The sequence below is a fragment of the Falco punctatus genome, assembly GCF_963210335.1.
Source record: "Falco punctatus genome assembly, chromosome: Z".
NCBI lineage: Eukaryota > Metazoa > Chordata > Aves > Falconiformes > Falconidae > Falco > Falco punctatus.
The window spans coordinates 39,306,101-39,325,465 of NC_137586.1; the positions used below are offsets into that span (position 1 = coordinate 39,306,101).

General features: G+C 36.9%; 1 protein-coding gene across 2 annotated transcripts in view; it reads left to right on the forward strand.

The window, feature by feature from the left end:
- Positions 1-19,365, forward strand: part of LOC308057123 (uncharacterized protein) — a 49,329-nt gene that overhangs the window by 9,931 nt on the left and 20,033 nt on the right. For both annotated transcript variants that reach the window (XM_080373354.1, XM_080373353.1), the window contains 10 exons: positions 7,650-7,850; positions 9,922-10,026; positions 10,871-10,995; positions 12,893-12,973; positions 14,670-14,792; positions 15,452-15,544; positions 17,111-17,171; positions 17,627-17,775; positions 18,233-18,433; positions 18,837-19,003. In XM_080373354.1, coding sequence (XP_080229480.1) covers positions 7,650-7,850; positions 9,922-10,026; positions 10,871-10,995; positions 12,893-12,973; positions 14,670-14,792; positions 15,452-15,544; positions 17,111-17,171; positions 17,627-17,775; positions 18,233-18,433; positions 18,837-19,003 — 1,306 coding nt within the window. The remainder of the gene's footprint in view (positions 1-7,649; positions 7,851-9,921; positions 10,027-10,870; positions 10,996-12,892; positions 12,974-14,669; positions 14,793-15,451; positions 15,545-17,110; positions 17,172-17,626; positions 17,776-18,232; positions 18,434-18,836; positions 19,004-19,365) is intronic.

The window sequence follows — 19,365 nt, forward strand, 5'->3', positions numbered from 1 at the left end:
CTAATTTTTCCTGACTAGAGAAGAAAAAATTTCCCAGAAAATAAAACTTAATACAAAGATGTGCCCATAAGTTTTTAAGTTGGTGGTGATGGCAAGTTTCTCAAAAGCTAACGAGATTATTTTAATGTGGCCAAATAATATCATATTAATTATTGTAACTGGACTTCGTGACCAACTTATAATAAATACTTAGTTTTGGCATTTATCATACAGGAAAAAATAAATTTATGAAATAATTAGTCTTAACAGATATCACTTTTCTGGAAAGAAGCTAGGCTTTTCACATTATTATCTTTGATCTTCAAATGAAAAAAGTAGATGTTAAATATACAGGTTTTATGTGCATTTATGCATTATCCAGGTTGTACTTTTGATACAATGAAAAGACTACATTTTTTCTTTTGTGTTTCATTTGGACTGATTCTATTATCTTAGAATTCCTACAGGACACACAGTTTTGAGGTTTAAATTTGTATATTTTCTCTAATAGCTGAGTACTGCTGTATGGTTGCTCCTGGCAAAAAAAAATAATGCTGGGTGTTAGTCAATATGAAATTAAAACTCTGTAGCAAAACTCTACTGTTTCCTGTGATTCTATATTAAAAATACCATTCCTTTTCTCTAAGAAGAGCAATTAGACACAACTTAATTGTCATAAATTGTCTTTTCCTTTTGGTAGAATATTCCTGTAACCACAATAGAAGCATTTATACCTTTCAATTAAGTTACTACTAGGGATGGAAAATGTGTAATATTTCATGACTGCAAAGAAAACAAGTGCCAAACCAGTTGCCTTTGCTCTGAGATCCTCTGAAACTTTCTCTTTATGTAACAACAGAGAACACAGCACATCTGCTTTGTCTTTTGTCTCATCTTTTTTCAGGAGGTATTAGTTATGAGGAAAGAGGAAATTGAGACTGCAGTGCAATGACATTTTTTATGTTTTACTTTGTTTTGATCACTTGAAAATGCAAATTCTAATATGCAAATTCTTTTACAGAATAGCAAAAATGTGTCCTTAGAATGCACTATAATTATAATATTTTAATAATGATATAATAGAATAATTTTCTTCCATGCTAGCATGCTTTGTTGTGTTAATTTTTTTAGGGGAAAAATTCTCTGGCAAAAAAAAAATATAAATGTTATGAGATTTTGGAGTTATATCTGCCAAAATAGATAGCCCTCTTCCATCTTGTCTGCCTGTTTTGAGCAGTATTATGAAGATAAGTCTCTTTCTGTCCATCTGTCAGAATTGCAACTGGCCGCTTCTATAAAAAGAAAATAACTCCCTGTCACAAAGCAACATCTGCTAATGCAAGGCATAAAATATAAATCACTACAGCAAAAAGTAGCTAAATGGCGAAACATGCGGGATGTGATAAAGCTACAAGACAGACCTCAGAATTTATACTTGTTAGAGGAGTAAAATTTATTGAAGTTGGCATGAAGTAGCACAGAAGGAACATGATATGGAATCAGCGATTTCCAACTACAACCGCATCTGAAGTGCACTGTTAATTCTTAAACTTAAGTATCAGCAGGGATTAGTCTAGATATAAATGAAGCATGCTATAAAACAGGAGACAAACTGCTCCTATTTTAAATTGTGATTTTTAATTTAAAATACATATATATGTATATATCCCTTTGTGCATCCCAGGCATCAGTTTTAAAGTATAAATTAAGATTTCATCTCAACCAAGAAGACATATTTCTCAGAACAGCCTGACCTCTAGGTCCCCTAACCACCCCAGTAGAGATGTAGCCACAGACAATTGTTCACTTTCCTTCCTGTGATAGCTGGTTATGCATGATTATCTGCATCAAGGTTGTTTGATCACATTTTCCGTGCAGATTGCACAAGATGCATGTTTATGCTTCAGTGTGAGGATTATGAATGTAAGGACATTTCATGTTTCTCATCAAATGTTTATCAGTTGTATATACACAAGGGACAACACAGCAAACACGTGAGAGAATGAATGACAACAGTACTGTGTGCTACATTTCCATGGATGGAAGACAAATGAAGTTTCTATGTTGACAGAGGAACTAAAATTTTACATGAAAATTAAAATTTTTATGTAAAACTCATACCCCTTTTAATTTCAAAAATAGTCTTGGACATGGAAACAGTCTACCAGGGAGTTAATCCTGAAAAGAAATAATTGATTAAGATCCATTTTTGGAAGTGAGCGTGACATGAAAATTAATCACAGAATCATAGAATGGTTTGGGTTGGAAGGGACCAGTGAATATCACCTAGTCCAACCCCCCCTGCCATGAGGAATTCTGTTAAAACTTTTTAATAGAAAACAGATCTATTCTGGTTGTACCCCAAGGAATCTGTTTGGAAAGTCTTTCCTTTTACACCTTAAATAATGCTAGGCAAAAGTAATTTGCTCATCCTCATCCCTGGACAGGTGATGGAACAGCTCATCCTGGAGGTCTTCTTGAAGCATGTGGAGGAAAAGAAGGTCATCAGGAATAGTCAACATGGTTTTTCCAAGGGGAAATCACACCTGACCAACCTGCTAGCCTTCTGTGCTGGAACGCCTGGCCGGGTGGGTGAGGGGAGACCAGCGGGTGCTGTCTGCCCTGCCCTCAGCCAGGCTCTTGCCCCTGTCTCCCACAGCCGCCCCAGGTGAGCGCAGGCCGGGTGGGCTGGGCGCGTGGGCAGGGCGGTGGGCTGAGACCTGGCTGATGGCAGAGCCCAGAGGGCTGTGACCAGCGGCGCAGCCCAGCTGGGGGCCCGCAGCCAGCGCTGTGCCCCGGGGCTCAGCACCGGGTCCCGTCCTGCTCAGCCCACCCACCAGCGCCCTGGGTGAAGGGGCAGAGCGTGCCCGCAGCCAGTTTGCTGGTGGTGCAGCGCTGGGAGGGCGGCTGATACCCCGGAGGCTGCGCTGCCGTTCAGCGGGGCCCGGGCAGGCTGGGCAGTGGGGCGGGGGGGGCGTCATGAAGCTCAGCAAAGGCGGGGGTAGGGTCCTGCGCCGGGGGGCAGCGACCCCACGCACCAGCACAGGCTGGGGCTGACCTGCTGGCAGGCAGCTCTGCGGGGAAGGACCTGGGAGGCCTGGAGGACACCGAGTGGCCCGTGGGCCGGCAGTGTGCCCCGGTGGGCAAGGAGGCCGCTGCCAGCGTGGGCTGCATCAGGAGGAGCGTGGCCAGCGGGTGGAGGGGGGTGTCCTGCCCCTCTGCTCTGCCCTGGTGAGGCCGCACCTGGAGTGCTGTGCCCAGCGCTGGGCTCCCCAGTTCAGGAGAGACAGGGAGCGACTGGAGAGGGGCCAGCGGGGGGCTGCCGAGGGGGTGAGGGGGCTGGAGCATCTCCCTCATGAGGGAAGGCCGAGAGAGATGGGCCTGTGCAGCCTGGAGAAGGCTGAGAGGGGATCTCATCAGTGCATACAGGTATCTTCAGGCCGAGTGTCAGGAGGACGGGGCCAGGCTCTTTTCCTGGTGCCCAGTGCCTGGACAAGGGGAAATGGGCACAAACTGCAACACAAGAAGTTCCGTCTGAATATGAGGAAAAACTTTTTTCTTTGAGGGTGACAGAGCCCATGGACAGGCTGCCCAGAGGGGCTGTGCAGGCTCCTTCTCTGGAGACATTCAAAACCCACCTGCAGGCAACTCTGTGCAACCTGCTGTGGGTGAAGCTGCTTTAGCAGGGGGTTGGCCTAGATGATCTCCAGAGGTTCCTTCCAGCCCTGACCATTCTGTGACTGATTCTGTGATCTCAGGGAATGAAAGGTTAGTAATATGTAGTTTTGTAGAATGATCAAATCCCCCAATCCAAACCCCAAAACTAGTTATGCTATGTCTAAAATACTATAAAGAAATGACTGCAGGCTAAATAAACCTCCAAACTACTTCTAATACTGTATTATTGATTACTGTCTGCATTCTTACTATACAGATGAAACAGGTATTTTCTCACTGCTCATTAGAAGCATCCACTATCAAAAGTCCTGCTTTGCAACACCAAGCATAGATATTTCCTTCCAGAAGTCTTTGGTGGAATGCCTTACTTACAAAGAAAAGTTTGGGGTTGAATCCACTGTCAGTAAAATTATGTGGTTTCATATGTATTTTTATGTGGTGAGACTCTTCCCAAGTACAAAGTAAGGCACTTACCTAATGAAGATGTTACAGCCTAAAATAATTGTACTAGATACCTTCTTGAATTGTGAAAGTACTTTCATTTCCACTGAGTTCGGATCATGAGATTAAGTTTTCTGGGTTTCCATTAGGTTGCAGGCCAGTTGAACTGGCCATAAAGGAAGAAGGACTTTCAGCTTAAGTCAAAATAGATAGCATTGTGATTGTATGAGCAAAAGATCATCAAAGTCTGTTAGGTTTAGTATTTTCCTTCTAAATTACTGTTATTTGAGGTACAGACCTGAAACTGATGATAAATCAAGGAACTTTATAGTGTGATCTTATTTATTAAAAAAAGAGTGTGAAAAATCCTTGTTTGGATCCCGACCACAGTAGAATTACACAAGTGACAGGTTTCTCTCTTTACAGACACAAGCCTCTTACTAGAAAATGCTGTACTCTAAAGCTGCTCTCATCTTTAATCTTAGCTGAAAATATATTTAGAAATATTTATCTGATGCTTCCTTCACTGTTCTGACAGTGCTTCTGGGTATAAGAGAATGTGCTTCTCAGTCTCTCTCTCATAGTAAGTACCATCAAGAAATACTGTATTTCCACATAGCTTTTGTCAAACTTTCTACTCAGAACTAGGTTTACATCAGTTTGATTTCTGGACAGAGTTTTTATGCTTCAACGTTTTGCGTAGGTAAGTTTAAGTGCTTAGTACATTTAACTTGGATTGAAACTACTGTTCTCTTTCCAGTTTCAGTAAGTTTTCATTCAACTTCCATTCCAGTATCACCTACATTTCAGGCTGCTTGGAAGCTGTACTGGTTTTGGCTGGGATAGAGTTAATTTTCTTCATAGCAGTCTGTATGGTGCTATGAACTTGTGACCAAAACACTGTTGCTAACATGCAATGTTTTAATTATTTCTGAACTGTGCTTACACAGTGTCCAGGTCTCTGTTTCTCACACTACCCACCAGCAAGTAGGCTGGAGGGTCACAAGTAGCTGGGACAGCTGATTTCAACTGACCAAGGGGATATTCCATGACATATGACATCGTGTACAATAAAAGCCCAGAGAAAGGAGGAAGAAGATTTTTGAGTTGTACCATTTGTCTTTCTAAGTAACCACTACATGTGATGAAGCCCTGCTTTCCTGGAAATGGCTAAACATCTGCCTGCCAATGGAAAGTAGTGAATTAATTTATTTTGCTTCGTTTGCTTTGCTTTGCCCATTAAACTGTCTTTATATCAACCCAGGAGTTTTATCACTTTTAACCTTCCAATTCTCTCACCTGTCATGCTGGAGGGTGCATTGGGGCTGGGGAGTGAGAGAGTGGTTGTGTGGGGCTTAGCTGCTGGCTGGGATTAAACCACAACAGAAGCTGATACATATATATATATGAACATATTCTTGTGCTGCTTCTTTGCCTAGTGTTACTGAGCAAATTGGCTGGGGAAACATAAAAAAAGTTCTTAACTGTGGTAATGGTAATGGAAGGAAGGATTAGTGAAACCAACGGCATCTTTGTTACAGTGCAATTACTGTTATTAAATAAATTAAACTGAAATATTATACAATCATCTTGTGGTTTTGGTGGCCAAAAATCACCGCGGTGGGGTGGGGTAGGTGGGGGGAACAAAAAACCAAAACGAACCCACAACTTTAATAGAATACAGCAAAGACTATTTCTTTTTCATTATCAATGAAAATCCTGTATGATTCTTTAGAATTGTGAAGATAATTGTGGAGAGAAAGTAGCAGAGGGCCAAGAAATTCACAGCCAAACTTAGTCCATCTAGGGGGAGTGATAAAATCTCTTAATGAAGCCCTGGGAGACAAACGCTTTCTCCCTAGGAATTTCAGTCAACAGTGATAAACTATTCTCATGTCTCAAAAAGGTCTTAATTTCAACCACTTACACATAACAAAGAAAGGAAATACGAACAAGGAGAGGAATAGCTACTTATTTATCCTGATAAAGCATCAAAAATAAAATTAACAGTCTGTTGGCATTGGAGACTGATGTGCAGGCTACAGGTGAACCAACGTTTAAGCTACACGTTCTGTATAACATGGAGAGCTGCAGTGATTACAGGATACACTGAAGCATGAGGGTAAAATGGCAATCTGAAAAGCTCTTTGCAAGATGGAGTTGTGAGTGGTATTTTTAACACTTTGTGCTTTGGTGTGCAGTATTTCAATGTTCTGTAGTCACATGCAATAGATTCCATTCTGAAAAACACCCATGCAAGAAAGAAGGTAATTAAATTCTTCATGATTTTTTTCCATGGGAAAGGAACTCAGGAAAACTTTAAAGAGAGCATTAGGAACTATCAGAGTGTTGAGCTTTACCATGAATGTTATTATCCATTCTAGCTGAGAAGAAGGTCACGTGAGGAACCTTTATCCTTCGGAAGCACAGTCCATGCTCAAGCTGCATTTCTCAGTCTGCTATATGAGAATGTTCTGTCAGCTTCATTAGATATATACAATTTCAACCAGTACATGTTACTTTTGGTAACTACTTTGTCAACATCATAACTCTTGATGACCTCTGTTATTTCTGGAAGTGTAATTTTAAGGCCTTCTCAGTGTGCATAAGCCAGGTTTTTAAATGCTTTATGCTTTTTAGTGCAATGTTGACAGACAGTGAGCAAATATCAATGGTGAGACCCATAGCTAGGTAGCTAGAAACTCTGCAATGATTTAAGTTCAGTTGCTGAACTTCTAGCCACCTAGATTTTAATTCCTCTGTATGTGCTCTGATTGCTCAAAAGCCTGTCTTTGTATACAGGTTCAGAATCAAGTACTTACTTTCTTCCTTATATGGGAGTTTATGTCTAGCTGTTCCATACACCATGAAGAGCTGGAAAAGTAGTGTCTTTATGGAAGTTATGAGTCTGGCAAGGCAAAAAGATAAAAAAAATCAAAAAACGCACAAAAAACCAACCAAACAAAAAAAGATTACTTTCTGCTAATAGATCTTTTTGGTTTATTTGAAGTGCATCAAAAAGAAACACTTCTTGTGGGGACAGAGTAGAAGTTGGGCATTAACAAGAGAGCAGACGTCTTAAAGAGATCCAGAAACAGAAGCTGGCCAAAAGCTGGAGGAGTATGTTTGAGATGTGATTATGGATGGAAGTTGCAGGAGACTTAGCAGGTCTTATTCAGCATAGTTGGTGAATTCTGGAAAGTTTATTTCATGGACTTAGATATGGCTGCCATTTCAGCTAAACCTGACAGTCAAACCAAGATTAAATCACATAATCATATTAGATTTCAAATGAGACAGAAAGAAAATTCCTACGAGTCTACTCTGGACTATGTGCTTGCTCTAATCAGTTTCTAAGAAACTCATCCAGTTTTACTTTAAATCAGCTGACAGTTTGTAATATTTTTATCTAAAATTATTTTTGTGTGTGATCTTACATATCTGTAACAGATCTTACATATCTGATCTTGTTTCATTATACCTGTTTTCAAGACTCTTGACTGAATACCTCTTCCTAGTATTTATTACAATCACTTTGCTTGTTTTTCCAGAACTGTGGGTGAAAAAAGCTATCCCTTCAGGCTTCCAAGAACATGAAGATTCAGTAAGAATTGATACTGAAACTAAACCACAGACCACCATTTACTCATCTGTTCCTCTACCAGGCAGTGTTATTGATTATTCAGAGGAGATACAAGAACATCCTTCATGTGTGATTAGAAGTGTTATGATTGAAGACACACCTGAGGAGGGTAAGGAGTACTTTGTGCCTCAGATGTTCAGGATAAGAGTGTAATTGATTGTTTTCCACAAAAGGGCAGATTGGTACCACATTACTATATTGTAGTCTTACAGAAGCAGAACTGCATAAGCATATAGTCCATATTGCATTATCAGTGCTGATATAGCTTGAATATGGATGAATGTGAGTATGGACTAAGTGGGAGAGTTCCTGTCATGATTCAGCATATAGGTAATGGAAGTGATCCTCAAGCCTCTCATATACAAGAGATGCGTATTGGCTTTATATTCATTAAACCCAAAGTCAACACAGGAGGATTAAATTTATGTGTTCTGGACCTGCAAATTCTAAAACAAGCTGTGCAACTTACCAGACTCTCTAAAAACTGTCAAAAAATACTACCACAGCTATTCAGAACAGCAATGTGGCTGCCTAGCCTGTGCCATGTGCTTTGATTTTAGTTGTAAAGTGAGAAAGGAGACACCTCTTGTTTGCAGAAGATTACATTCTAAAGCAATTAAACTGCAAGGTCCTGTGGTGGTTTGAATGCCTTTTGAGAGCCAGTCTGACTGATGGCATTGAAAATAAAGGGAAAGAACTGTTACAGATGTCTTGTCCCTGCCATACCACAGAGTTTTGCATGAGTTAACTCACAAGAATTGTGAAAAAGTATTCAGTAGTTTGGGGAGTGACATGCTCTGTGAGATGCTAAGCTAAAAAGAACACGTGGACTGTTTTAGCATTCATGAATTGAAGGAGGTTCAACTGTCTTTCTTCCCAATGGGCTGCTATTGACTAAAGGGGAAACTTGCAGGAATTTCAGGAGGTGATATAGTAACGCATTTTTTCCAGTAGGAAACAGTGTCTGTGTCTGTTTTCCATTAAAAGTTAACATTAATCTTTATCCTAGAAGACAGATGCTACACTCCTAACCTGCAAGCACTCATGCTCCAGTGGTTAATTTTGCCTAAAGTAGGATTATGTGGAGGGCTTTTTCAAGAATAACTGTGGTTTCAGATAGTGTCTAGGAAAGCCAAATATGAACCAGAAGGATATAGATGTGAAAGGTCAAGTCCTTCAAGAAGTAGCTAATCTATATATAAATTAACGTGTTCTTCACTAACATAATTCACAGAACAAAAGCTGATATACATACATATATTTATGTAACATATATTGATTAAAATAATTCATTCAGAAAGAAAAGTAAGTTGAGCTAAGGGTACTTTTCTCAACACATTTATTTAGTTATGTATTTTATAAATCATCAAAACTGGCTTTTGAAAAACAACCCATTTACGGCTATATGGGAACAGGATCTGCTGATTCCATCTAGTAGCTGGATATATTCTATTTTAAAACAGTACATTCTGTTACAGTATGTCAAATAAAAGCAATATGAAGAGATAGATATTTGATCGTAGAAAATCACTGCACCATGTGAGTAAACGAATATTTCTTCAGGATCTTAGGAAAGGAAGCTATACATTTCTATTTCCCCAATGGACAAAAGTTCTTAATTTCTGGTAATTGTTTTGACCAATTCAGAGACAGAAGACTTCTTTCAGACACTGTTCTCCCTTGCACACCAGAACACTTGAAGAAGTTGCTCATGTTGGGTGTTGTGGCTTGGTTTTCTCTCAGCAGGACTGTTGCACACACCCAGAGTTATCATTAATAAACCTGGATCGGATATGTCTCATATGTAATCCACCCCTGTCTCTACACACACACACACTTATTTTCAAAGATATTGGGCAAAATCCAGTTGTGTAATTTTTTGAAAATCTATTTTGAAAATATTTTTACAGAAGATGAGAAACAAATCTGGAGTACAGCCTTTGCATTCAGTATATCTCTATTTTCAAGATTAAGTGGAACCATTCTAGTCTCAGACAAGTATCACATCCTTCTTATGCTTGTAGCTCTCTCAATGACTTCCCATCTTTTTGTATCCCTTTTACTCATTTAAAACTCTTTTGGTTCCAACAGAATAAGTGCATACTACATTTAAAGCCAATGAATCAGTGAATCATTGCAACGATTTTCATTTGATTTTAGCACCTTGATTTCGTTAACAGATAGAGAGGGAAACTCATGGCTGCACAGACTTGGAATGAATATAAACAAGTGGTCATTTCTGAATTCCCTGATTGGATGGAGTGAAAACAGAGCTCTAGAAAAAGGTATATTTATATAGCAATTATAATTCCAGTTTGCTTTCTGGAACACATAATGTATTACATAAATAGGGAAAGTTTATCTTATTTCTCTTTTATGTGAGCTTTAATTGGATGATATTGTGTCACTTGGACTTCTGTGAAGTCGTATAGCTTAGGTTTATAGTTATACATATATATACATATATAGTTAACATTCTAAGATCAGTCTCTTTCGACCTTATACACCTGTTACTTAATTATGATACTTAGTTAAGGATCATGTTAGTCAAAATATTTTTCTAATAGAAAGCCACCTATTGTGTTAAGCCAGAGAGATCTCATTCAAAAAAAAAAAAAAAAAAAAAAGAAAAAAAAAAAAGTAATGATAAGTTTTTAATTAACAAAAAAAAGATAAAATTAAATATTAAAATTTTATATAATACTCTCATATAAACAACTTGCAAAAGGTAGTTTTGAAGGAGGCTTTAAAGCGCCCTCTTCTTAGCTGTGACAAATGCCAGTTTTCTTAAGAAGCAGCTTATTTCTGCATTATTTTTTTTATAACCTAAACTTTCAATTTCCATTTTAGTGATGTAAGTTTATATAAGTAATTAACATCAGAGTAATCATGGACAAGTCATTGTCATACAACATAACTATGTGTGATGGTTTCCATAGATCAAAGCTGACAGGTCAGACTTGCTGAAATTCTCCTCCCAAAGGTCCACTTTCTTTGTTATCAGAAAAAAGGTACATTTTAAAACTAGATGTCTCTTATAAAAATTTTAGAAGGTAATATGTACATATGGAGTTGCTGTGCATTTTTGTTCTATATTTCAAGTTGACAAAGTAATTTTTGTTAACACAGTAGAACAACTGAACACATCTGGAGTTTGTTCTGATGTTGATCACAAAGCAACTGAGCTGGAGGACCATACAACCAAAGAAGTACCATATATTCCTTACAAGTTAGCTGCATTATCTATCATCAAGGTAAAAACAAACAAACAAAAAAAAAACACCAAACAAAACCAAACACCCCCTACCCCCCAAAAAAGCACCCCAGCATGAATGAATAAGTTACAATACAAAAAAATGCCATTGCATTAAGTGTCTCTTTTCCTAGGATATACTAAAATTAGTGTGATAGTAATTATCATAATATGAATTCAAATCACACAATCTTATTGCTTAGATAGGTTCATTCTTCATATTTGAAAGCTTTCACTTACATTTTGAATATTGACATAAAAATACCAACATTAACATGGAAATGATGTCTTAAATTCAGATATTAAGTTGCTCAAATTTGCCTGTTCCCAGTAGGTGTCTAAAGACAGAAACCTCCCTTGCAACTGTACATGGAGAAAACTCTTGCCTTTCCATATATTTCTCATCATGTTTCTCGATGTGGCTTTTGATTTGCAGTGTAAGATTTTGTTGCTATTGCAATATTTCTGGTACCAGTAACTAGCATATTTTTTTTTATTTTCTGCTTAGCCAGTTTATTTTATATTATGCAGCATCTGTGTGTGTATGTGTGCGTGTACATATATATATATCCTGTTTTCTTGGTGATTAATATGCTTTTGCAATCTTGTTATTTTGCTATGCATCAAAAAAATTCTGTGGTGACTTGTCTATTACAGACTACAGACCCTTGAGCTAGCTGTTCAAATATCTGAAGCAATCTAATTAAGATGACTCAGAGCTCTGTGGGTGATAAGAAGGATAAATCTGTTGGGATCTTTTCAGTCTTCTCCTAGAAGAGGGGTTTCTTGTGTCTTAACCTTTTAATTGTGTCTCTTTAAAATTCCTCTACTTCTACAATAGTTTTTGATGAGGGGATAAATAGAACAGTATATTTCAAAACCACAACTGTTTAAAAATAATGCATCAGCTACTACAAAAAAAATGGGGTTTTTTTTCTCTTTTTCAGTTTTATTTCAGCTGAGCTGCTCACTGTTAGCAAAATCTGCATCATATTAAGCTTAAATGAAGAACTGAAACCAAGGAAACCTCTGGAAAAGCTCTAGATGTTTATAATTTTTATAGTTTACATATAATCATGTTCATTATTCCTATAATTCATTCAGCAGTATCTGTTAGTCTTACTTAAGATGCACAAGTATCAGTGTTGTGTAATTTGACATTGCACCTACCAGACAAGTATGTCAAAAGGCAGAAGCTGGGATGGGGGATAGTGGAATTTTCCTTTTGTGGCTGTTACGAATTGGATTAGAAACAAAAGGAATAAAACAGTCACTAAGATCCCGATGCAATTTTAAGCTTAAATGACTCATTTTCAAACAGGAAAAAGGTCACTTATGTATACAACTGTTTTTATTAGTCATGAAAAATGCGTGTAGTACATGTTAAAGTTATATCAGTTCTGCTAGTTCTCAAACTATTTCTATGGAATACAAAAGAGAAATTGAGTTTATTCTGAACCAATTTGTGTTATCTAACTCTTAAATGCAAAAATGTAATCTTTTCTACTGACTACCATTTTTATTATTTTTTCTGAGAAATAAGCTTCACAATGCTGTTATTCAAGAACTTTAGAATAATTGTAATGACTGTCTTTTGTATTCAATTCAGGTCATTGCAGTAAAAAGGAAGAGGTGGAGATGCAATACTAGGACCAGAAAATCCATTTCAAGTCACTAATAGATTTTCATTCAATAGCATAACATAATTTCTAGTTGTTGAAGCCTGAAAGCTTTTGCCTGCAGCCCTCTTGGTTACTTACCTATTTTCAAGATCAAATTCTTCACTATACTGTATTTATCATTTTGAGAAATGTATCTCAAAATTGTTTGATGGTTAATTACAACTGGAGTTGCTTGTGCTTTATTATCTAGTTGATAATTTCCTTCATCCTATACAGATTGTAAAAGACATGCACCAAATGAAAAAAAAACACGTGAAGATAATCAGACAACTAGACAATATAAGGAAAGAAAAACAGGTAAATGTTCTGGAGCATTAGCACTGTTGTGTCATACCATTAGTTAAAATTACACAGAAGGATAAAATCTACTTCATTCACATTTACATCTGCATTCAGGTACCCATGTTAAGTCTCTAGAAATAATGCCAATGTATCTGTAAGTGTATTTGATCTTACAACTTTGTGAAATCCAATTTTACTTTTTGTCTAGCACAGTTGCATAGATTTTTCTAAACTTTTTTTGTGTACTAAATATCTACCTTAAATGCCACCTTCCTCTACTGACTGACTGCATGGTGGGAACACTTGTATTTATGTAGGTTGTGCCCCTCAAGAATTATGTCATTGTAAATGGCGGTGCCAAGCTGTACTGCTTTCCTTCATTGCCAAAGTGGAAAGTTTTATGGCCTTTTCCTCCGTGGGTACTTTCTTCTCTACTTTATACTTTGTTTTGCTTTAGCCTTGTAATATTTTCTCAACATTGTTTACAGAATTGCAGAATGTCTTCACCTATAAACCCCTGCAAAGTTACAATCAGAATCTAGAGATGCCAGTTTTGTGACCATAGTGCCTCAGTTTCCTTAGTGGAAGCATTTTCGCATTTCATTAGTCAGTAATTCTCCCAAAATATGAAATTACCCACATAATCTTCAGCTACACTGTTCTGAAACCTTTTCTTGCAGCAGCTGTTTCACTTCTCTGCTTATTTGTCACATCATTCTGCTTTTCAGATCCAGAGTAAGATGGACACTTGGTTCTTATGTAGATGTACAATTTTCATACACTTAAAGTTTATTCTGGGTGCTCAGAGTGAAGAGATTCAGAAATTTTTCTGAAATCCCTAAAAGGAAGCAAACAAACTCTTCAGACTGTCAAGCAATCTTGAGAGAGTTCCCTGTACATAGTGTACAAAGACTTGGTATCCTTTGGTAGGCAACAAGACTTCATCTTATTCCAAGATTATCATATCTGCACAAGCATTACAATACCTCTGTAAATCCGCTTCTGTGCTTCAGTAGGAATATAATCCTTGCATAGTCACATTTTGCACTTTCAGCCAGCTGTAGTTCACTAGGGAAAGAGAAAAAAAGAAACAGGAAGAACACAGATGCATCCATAGTAAAAGAATTGCCTCCTGATCATAGATGCAAACACAGGGGGTGTAATGATCTTTCTTCACGGAACATCTTTCATTTTGGCTACTGTAATGTGTTATTAATTAAAATCTCTGAAATAAAAATAATTCCTAGAAGCACTCAAAATATCAGTGCTTCTTAAAGTTTGTTCGGGTTTTTTTGTGTTTCTCATATTATTTTTTTTTCCTTATTTAGATGCTTCCTGATGTTGAGTTATTTTTTGTGCTACTTAAATCTTACACATCCAAGCTTTTGTTTTCTGATAAAAGTTTAATTTCTTTAAAATTGCTTAGCTATGTTTACAGGGAATTAATTCTGGTCTGCTTTCAGAAAGGCTTTCTTTTTTACTTCTGCAGAAAAACAGAGAAAAGATAAATTCCTTTAGCAGCAAGTTTTGCTCAAAGTCTGCAGTGGGTGAAAGCACAAACCTCCTATGATCAATAAGAAAAGTTTGCAGACAACAAAAAGCATTGAAGAAAAAGAACCAAGTATTATCTGTTGTGGAAACCATTCTCTTTATCACGCTTGGCTTTCATGTTTTTGCTCACTGTTCATTGTCTCAATCTTTTGTAATACAGGAGCAGACTATAAGTACTATAAATAAACATTATGGTGAGAAAATGAGCAGTCTGAGATCCCAGTTAGAAGCTTACCAAGAGCTGATGAGCAAGAGCAATACACACCAGCAAGATATAATTACGGTAACAAAGAAGTACAGTTTTTACGTGTGACTGAGAATAGCAGGTACTTCCAGAGGCTGAAGGAACAGGCTGTATAAGTAAAGTTTTCTTCTTAGGGTCAGACAGTCAAATGAAGACACACCGTTTGTGAAATTAATACAGAACTATATCTGTCTCCTTCTGGACATGAGTAACATCTTACACAGTATATTACCAAAAGAGTTTTCATACCTTGGCTTACCTTCACGCCCCTGATGAAAACTGTGTGGGATTTTCCATTACTGTCTGTGCTTAAGCACTTGGAAATAGCTTTTTTTAATGAAAAGAAAGTGTCAATATTCACAGAATGTATAGGATGTGTAATATTTTTTTGGTGACAAACAGGTATTAAGGTTTAACCTATTCCTCCTTCTGTTCCACTACTGAGGAAAAGGTTCAACACATTCATGCCTCTAGGGAACGTCTTTAGAATCAGACCACCTCTGGTCACATGTGGTCATTGTAAATTGGTCAATTTTTATTATTTTTGTGTGAGATCCCCAGGACTTATCAGCCTGGTCCAAATGTTATCACTTCTCAACAATGTGTGGAACAAAAAGCCTCAAAATATAGGCCTTTTTGAAAAATGAAGCAGTGGCATAGAAATTGTAAACCCTTTTGTCTTATTCTACTGTCTTAAGAGCCTGAGGGAAAGAAACAGACAACTGATCCAAGAGAAGGAAGACCTTCTTCACCAAATAAAGCAACAGACAGAGAAATGGGAAGAAGAAAAGGTAAACAAAGCTAGTTTGGGTTTTCTTTTTGGATCTGGACAGTGTTCTCATTACCACTTCCAGTGTGAGCTGTTTCTGGAAGTCTAAGGGGCATGGAAACTACAGTCCACCTTTAGATAGGTACTTTCAAATCAGCTAAGACTGCACAGCTATACACATGCCTGCCTCTTTTTCAGAGTACCAAAGGAGTTTTTCAGCCCTTAAACACCAATGAGTATTATGTACATTTTTTTGGTCATACTGTATCATGTTTTCCTCTAAAATTTATTAATTGTAATTTCTCTTTCTCATTTCATATTTCATGTCTTTTGAAGAATTTTTAAATAACAGTAAAGCACATTGGGTATTTTCTGTTTAGCAATTAGCATTAAAGATCAACAAAACCTTTACCTCATCTAAGCTACTACAACACTGCAATGCAACTGATTGACCTAGCAGCAGAACTACTTCACTTGGTAGTTCCCAGGAAAAAGGGATGTGCTTGAAATTCCTCAGGTTTTCCAGATTTCTCTGTAATAATGCAACTTTGATGTACTAAAGAGATGAAATGACTGCAGAGATCAAAAAAGAAAAAAATGTTGGTTTTTTATGGATAACATCTGTAAGCATGGTCTGATAATTGTTATTTTCTGCAGTATTCTGTTTCATTTAGTATGTGCAAGCCTTTCTGTAATTTTGTAAATCTTCAATGTTGCTTTATAACAGTAAATTTTCATTGCACTACTCCAAGGCATGTATTCAGGGAGATCTTAGCTAACCTTGTGGGTGTGGTGAGAGGGTGCAGGGAGTCTCAGAGCCAGGTTCTCCTTTGTATTTATTAAACTGAATGAAGATTTCTGTAACATTTCTGAATGAAAGTTTCGAGAAAGAGCTGGAGTTCGTGTTTGTGTTTGTTCTTGTTTGTTTTGGGGGTTTGTTTTTTAAAAATGATGTAGCAGTACCTTTGATTAAACTTGGCATAGCACCAGTATTGATTTTTTTTTCTCTCTTTTCAAACACTTTTAACAATGTCTATTGCAATAATACTGTGTTCCTGATTGATAAACCATGAAAAATCATGGCTTTTACAAATCCTTTGACCTAATTGTTATAAATCAAGGAAATGTAGCAAAAATATTGTAATAAAGAGTAAGGAGTAAGATACAACATTCTAAGACTCATAGGAAGAAGGAAGATCTTCTATTTGACCAAATAATACTGTTAAGATTTCACACATGCAACATTTTCTTCATGGCTGCCTTTGGGCTGTGTGTCCAAAATCTTTTGTTCTTCAACTGCTTCAGGAGTCTCAATAATTTTTGCATTCCAGTAATGTGGACAAATGCTATAGAAAATATAAGCATGGTACAGGCTCTTGTGAAAACATTAGAGTCTGAGAAGTATCTGTTTTATTTCTATATTTTCTTTGCTAAGAACAGCCAATTACTGCGTAACAGCCCATTTGTGTAAGCTGTGCCTATAGGTGGCAACAGCATTAATTCACTGCTATTGATTATTCTCCCCAAGGAAATATAATGAGAATTGGTAACACTCATTTCCTTGATATTTCCTTTTCTTGTCTTACAGGTCTGGATTCTAGAAAAACAGTGTAAAAAACTAGATTATCTTTATACCCAGCACATACTGAGTGAGTTTCATATTTCAGACACTATTTCTGGATGTCTCTGTTTTCTTTCCTGTTGTTTTTCTGTTTACACTGAGGTGCATGTCAGCTGAAGTCAATATAACCTTTTCCACTGCAATAATGTGCCACACATGGAATAGTAAAGGAATGCTGAAGCTACAAATAACATCTGTCATGACTCCAGACTCCTTAGCATAACTGGCTTATTACAGTCAGCATCAGTTTTGAGTAGGTCTGTCTCAGCATTTGTAGCTTTCCCTTTAGAAATTTAAAATAAAACTAAGCACAAGCCTTTTAAAATTATTTGAATTTTAATAAAAAATGGAATTCTTGATTAGTAAAATTTATTAGTTCATTAAAAATTCTTGATCTATAAAGGGAGATAACTTGGCAGACAATATTCTAGGAACTGTAGATTAGAAATGCTTAAGTTGTTTGTAACTGTTTTTTCAATTCAGCTTTGCAGGAACTTCACAACATCAGTCTGTATGTGGAAAGAGTGCATGACCTCATGCATTTCCAGGTAAAAATACTTCAGCAAAATTCTGAGAAGAAAGAAGGAGAAAAATCAAATGCGTCAGAGGTTGTAGAATTAAAAAAAGAACAAGTAAGCAGGAAAATGGAAACATTTTTAGGATTATTGCAGGTATTTCAAAGGCATTCAGTGATTCTAGCACAGGCTGAAGCAAACCATGGAACTAACTGATAATAAAAACTATGCACAAATATATGCAAGTATTGAGAATGATAAATTGGTGAGGAATTATTAAAACACCACAGTAATAAAGTAAATTCTTATTCTAGTGGAACCACTGATAGTGTGCTGTTTTCCTCATTATAATATTAGTATAAACTTTACTAGAAAATCTTTTAAAGATCTACCTCTTTGAATTATAAAAACTGTATTCTGAATTTTGGAACCAAGCAGCCCTTCTTATTTTATATTTCTTCAATTTTTCTCCAATTTTGCTCTACCTTGCTCATTAAAATTTTGTCAATTTCATATGAAAGGAATGAAAATCTAGATCCTGACTCAGCAGTAAGTTATCTTTGTTGCCACCCAGCTAGCTAATGAAGAAAAAGCTGAATGTTCAATCGAAAAGGGATATCTTTGGCAAGCACACAACATGCTGCAAAAGATACAGGAATCTTTACAGAAACGAGAGAGAGAAGTCACTGAGCTCTTACAAAGTGAAAGAAGTTATAACAAGGCAATGAAACCTCAAATCACAGTGCTGATGTTCTTGAAAACTCTTGTCAAGAAGGTAAGAACTCACTTACTGCGAAGATGAGAAATTATTTACTGGGTTCTCTTAAAAGTTCAATAAGGAAAAAAAGTGCAGTTTTATTTATTATTGTTATTGTCTTAAAGAATTGGGAAAATAGTTTTGTATGCATTGCTTTAAAGGCTGCAGTTGAGATTTTCAGAACAACACATGGAATTAAAGAACCATAAACTTGCACTGCAAGTCAGCCTACAGAAAACTGATTAGACCAACTTGCATGCTTTTTAACTGGCATTATTTTAAAAGATAAATTAGTGAAGCATGGGAATGGCATCACGGAAAACACATGTTTTTCTATCCTTCCAGTTGTGTGAACTACATGATTTACATACAAATGTGACAGCTTTACAGGAAATATGATTTAATTTTTGATCCATGGTAGGTTCACACCATATGTTGTGATGTCCCTGGGGCACAACAGTACATCAGTCAGCTTATCAGGAAGAATGAGGATGAAAGGGCTGGTTGGAAAGAAGCCTTTAATAATGCTCAGGCTGACATTCTGTCCTATGAAGTATTTAATGGAAATGAACCTGTGGATGACAAAAGGTATATTGAGTAGTTAATAAAGCAAAGATAGAAGTAATACAGAAAAATAATGAATACAAAAAATACAGATAAAATTGTTTTCAGAGAAAATACATTTTAAAGAATGCCAATGTAATTTCCACATATACTGGAGGGGGGGCAGTGGGCAGGGGGGGAGTTTTCGAAGTAGACTCTACATTTCTCTAAAGAAAGAAATCAGGGAACTTAGAAAAATCAGCCACAAAAGGCAGGAAAACATTTCAGTTTTTCAGTTTAACTGGATTACTCAAGTTGTATCCAGTCTATTATAAAACATGCTGAAATAAGCTTACTTGGCAAGCATGTGCTACAATATCAGCATCTTTTTCTTCCTACATTTTTCA